At 46.4% G+C, this 687-nt stretch overlaps 1 protein-coding gene across 1 annotated transcript; it reads right to left on the reverse strand.

Annotated features, from left to right (window-relative positions):
- Positions 1 to 21: 21 nt before the first annotated feature.
- Positions 22 to 659, reverse strand: LOC103399508 (titin-like). The gene is made up of 2 exons (XM_008338191.2): positions 482 to 659; positions 22 to 396 (listed from the first exon to the last, which is right to left on the reverse strand). Exons 1-2 carry the CDS (start codon positions 624 to 626, stop codon positions 23 to 25), a joined length of 519 nt encoding a protein of 172 aa, XP_008336413.2. The 5' UTR covers positions 627 to 659; the 3' UTR covers position 22.
- Positions 660 to 687: the final 28 nt, after the last annotated feature.

Genomic DNA, 687 nt, shown 5'->3' on the forward strand with positions numbered 1-687 from the left:
GGGGGGTGACAAACATGTGAATCTAAAGATCTACAGCTTGAATTGGTTGATAAGATTTGCTACAGACCAGCCGTTTTTTTAATCCTTCCTTACCCACTGCATCCATGGCCTTGACAAACAATGAAGCACGTGACGGCTCGCTAATCCCGGCGGCATTCTCTGCTCTGGCTCTGAAAGAGTAGCTCTTGCCCTCAGTCAGACCTCTGACAGTGTAGGATAGGACAGGTACCAGGAAATCATTGCAGCGCTCCCACTTGTCTTCTCCCTTTTTCTGCCTCTCTAGAACGTAGCCCATTATTTTGGAGCCTCCGTCATACATTGGAGGCTTCCAAGTCAGAGTGATGGTCTCACATGTAGGATTGTGGGTTTCGAGATCCACTGGTGGATCAGGAACATCTGGTACAGGAGATCCATCTCAGTTAGAACCATATATTTCATCTAATAAAATGTGCGTGTGCATTGAGAATTGAGTTTCCCTTACGTTTCTGGTCCTGAGCAATAACTGGATTGCGGAGCTCAATGAACTCTCCTCCTCCAATTTTGTTAATAGCCTGGATTCTAAAGTAGTACTCTCCATTTTGGATGAGGTCCTTGACGTTCCAGCTCACCTTGTTCTCTCCAGACATGATGTTGACGTACGTTCTCCTGCCAGCCTCACGTCTCTGTGTAAGTGCACATGTACCAAAA

This window comes from Cynoglossus semilaevis, unplaced genomic scaffold (assembly GCF_000523025.1).
Source record: "Cynoglossus semilaevis isolate Cse_v1.0 unplaced genomic scaffold, Cse_v1.0 C18977006, whole genome shotgun sequence".
Classification (NCBI taxonomy): Eukaryota; Metazoa; Chordata; class Actinopteri; order Pleuronectiformes; family Cynoglossidae; genus Cynoglossus; species Cynoglossus semilaevis.

Excerpts from the sequence above, each read along its gene's own strand:
- LOC103399508 (XM_008338191.2), bottom strand. The coding sequence starts at position 626 with ATGTCTGGAGAGAACAAGGTGAGCTGGAACGTCAAGGACCTCATCCAA. Across the intron at positions 397-481 it reads TATTGCTCAGGACCAGAAAC|ATGTTCCTGATCCACCAGTG; the intron begins GTAAGGGAAACT and ends CTCCTGTACCAG.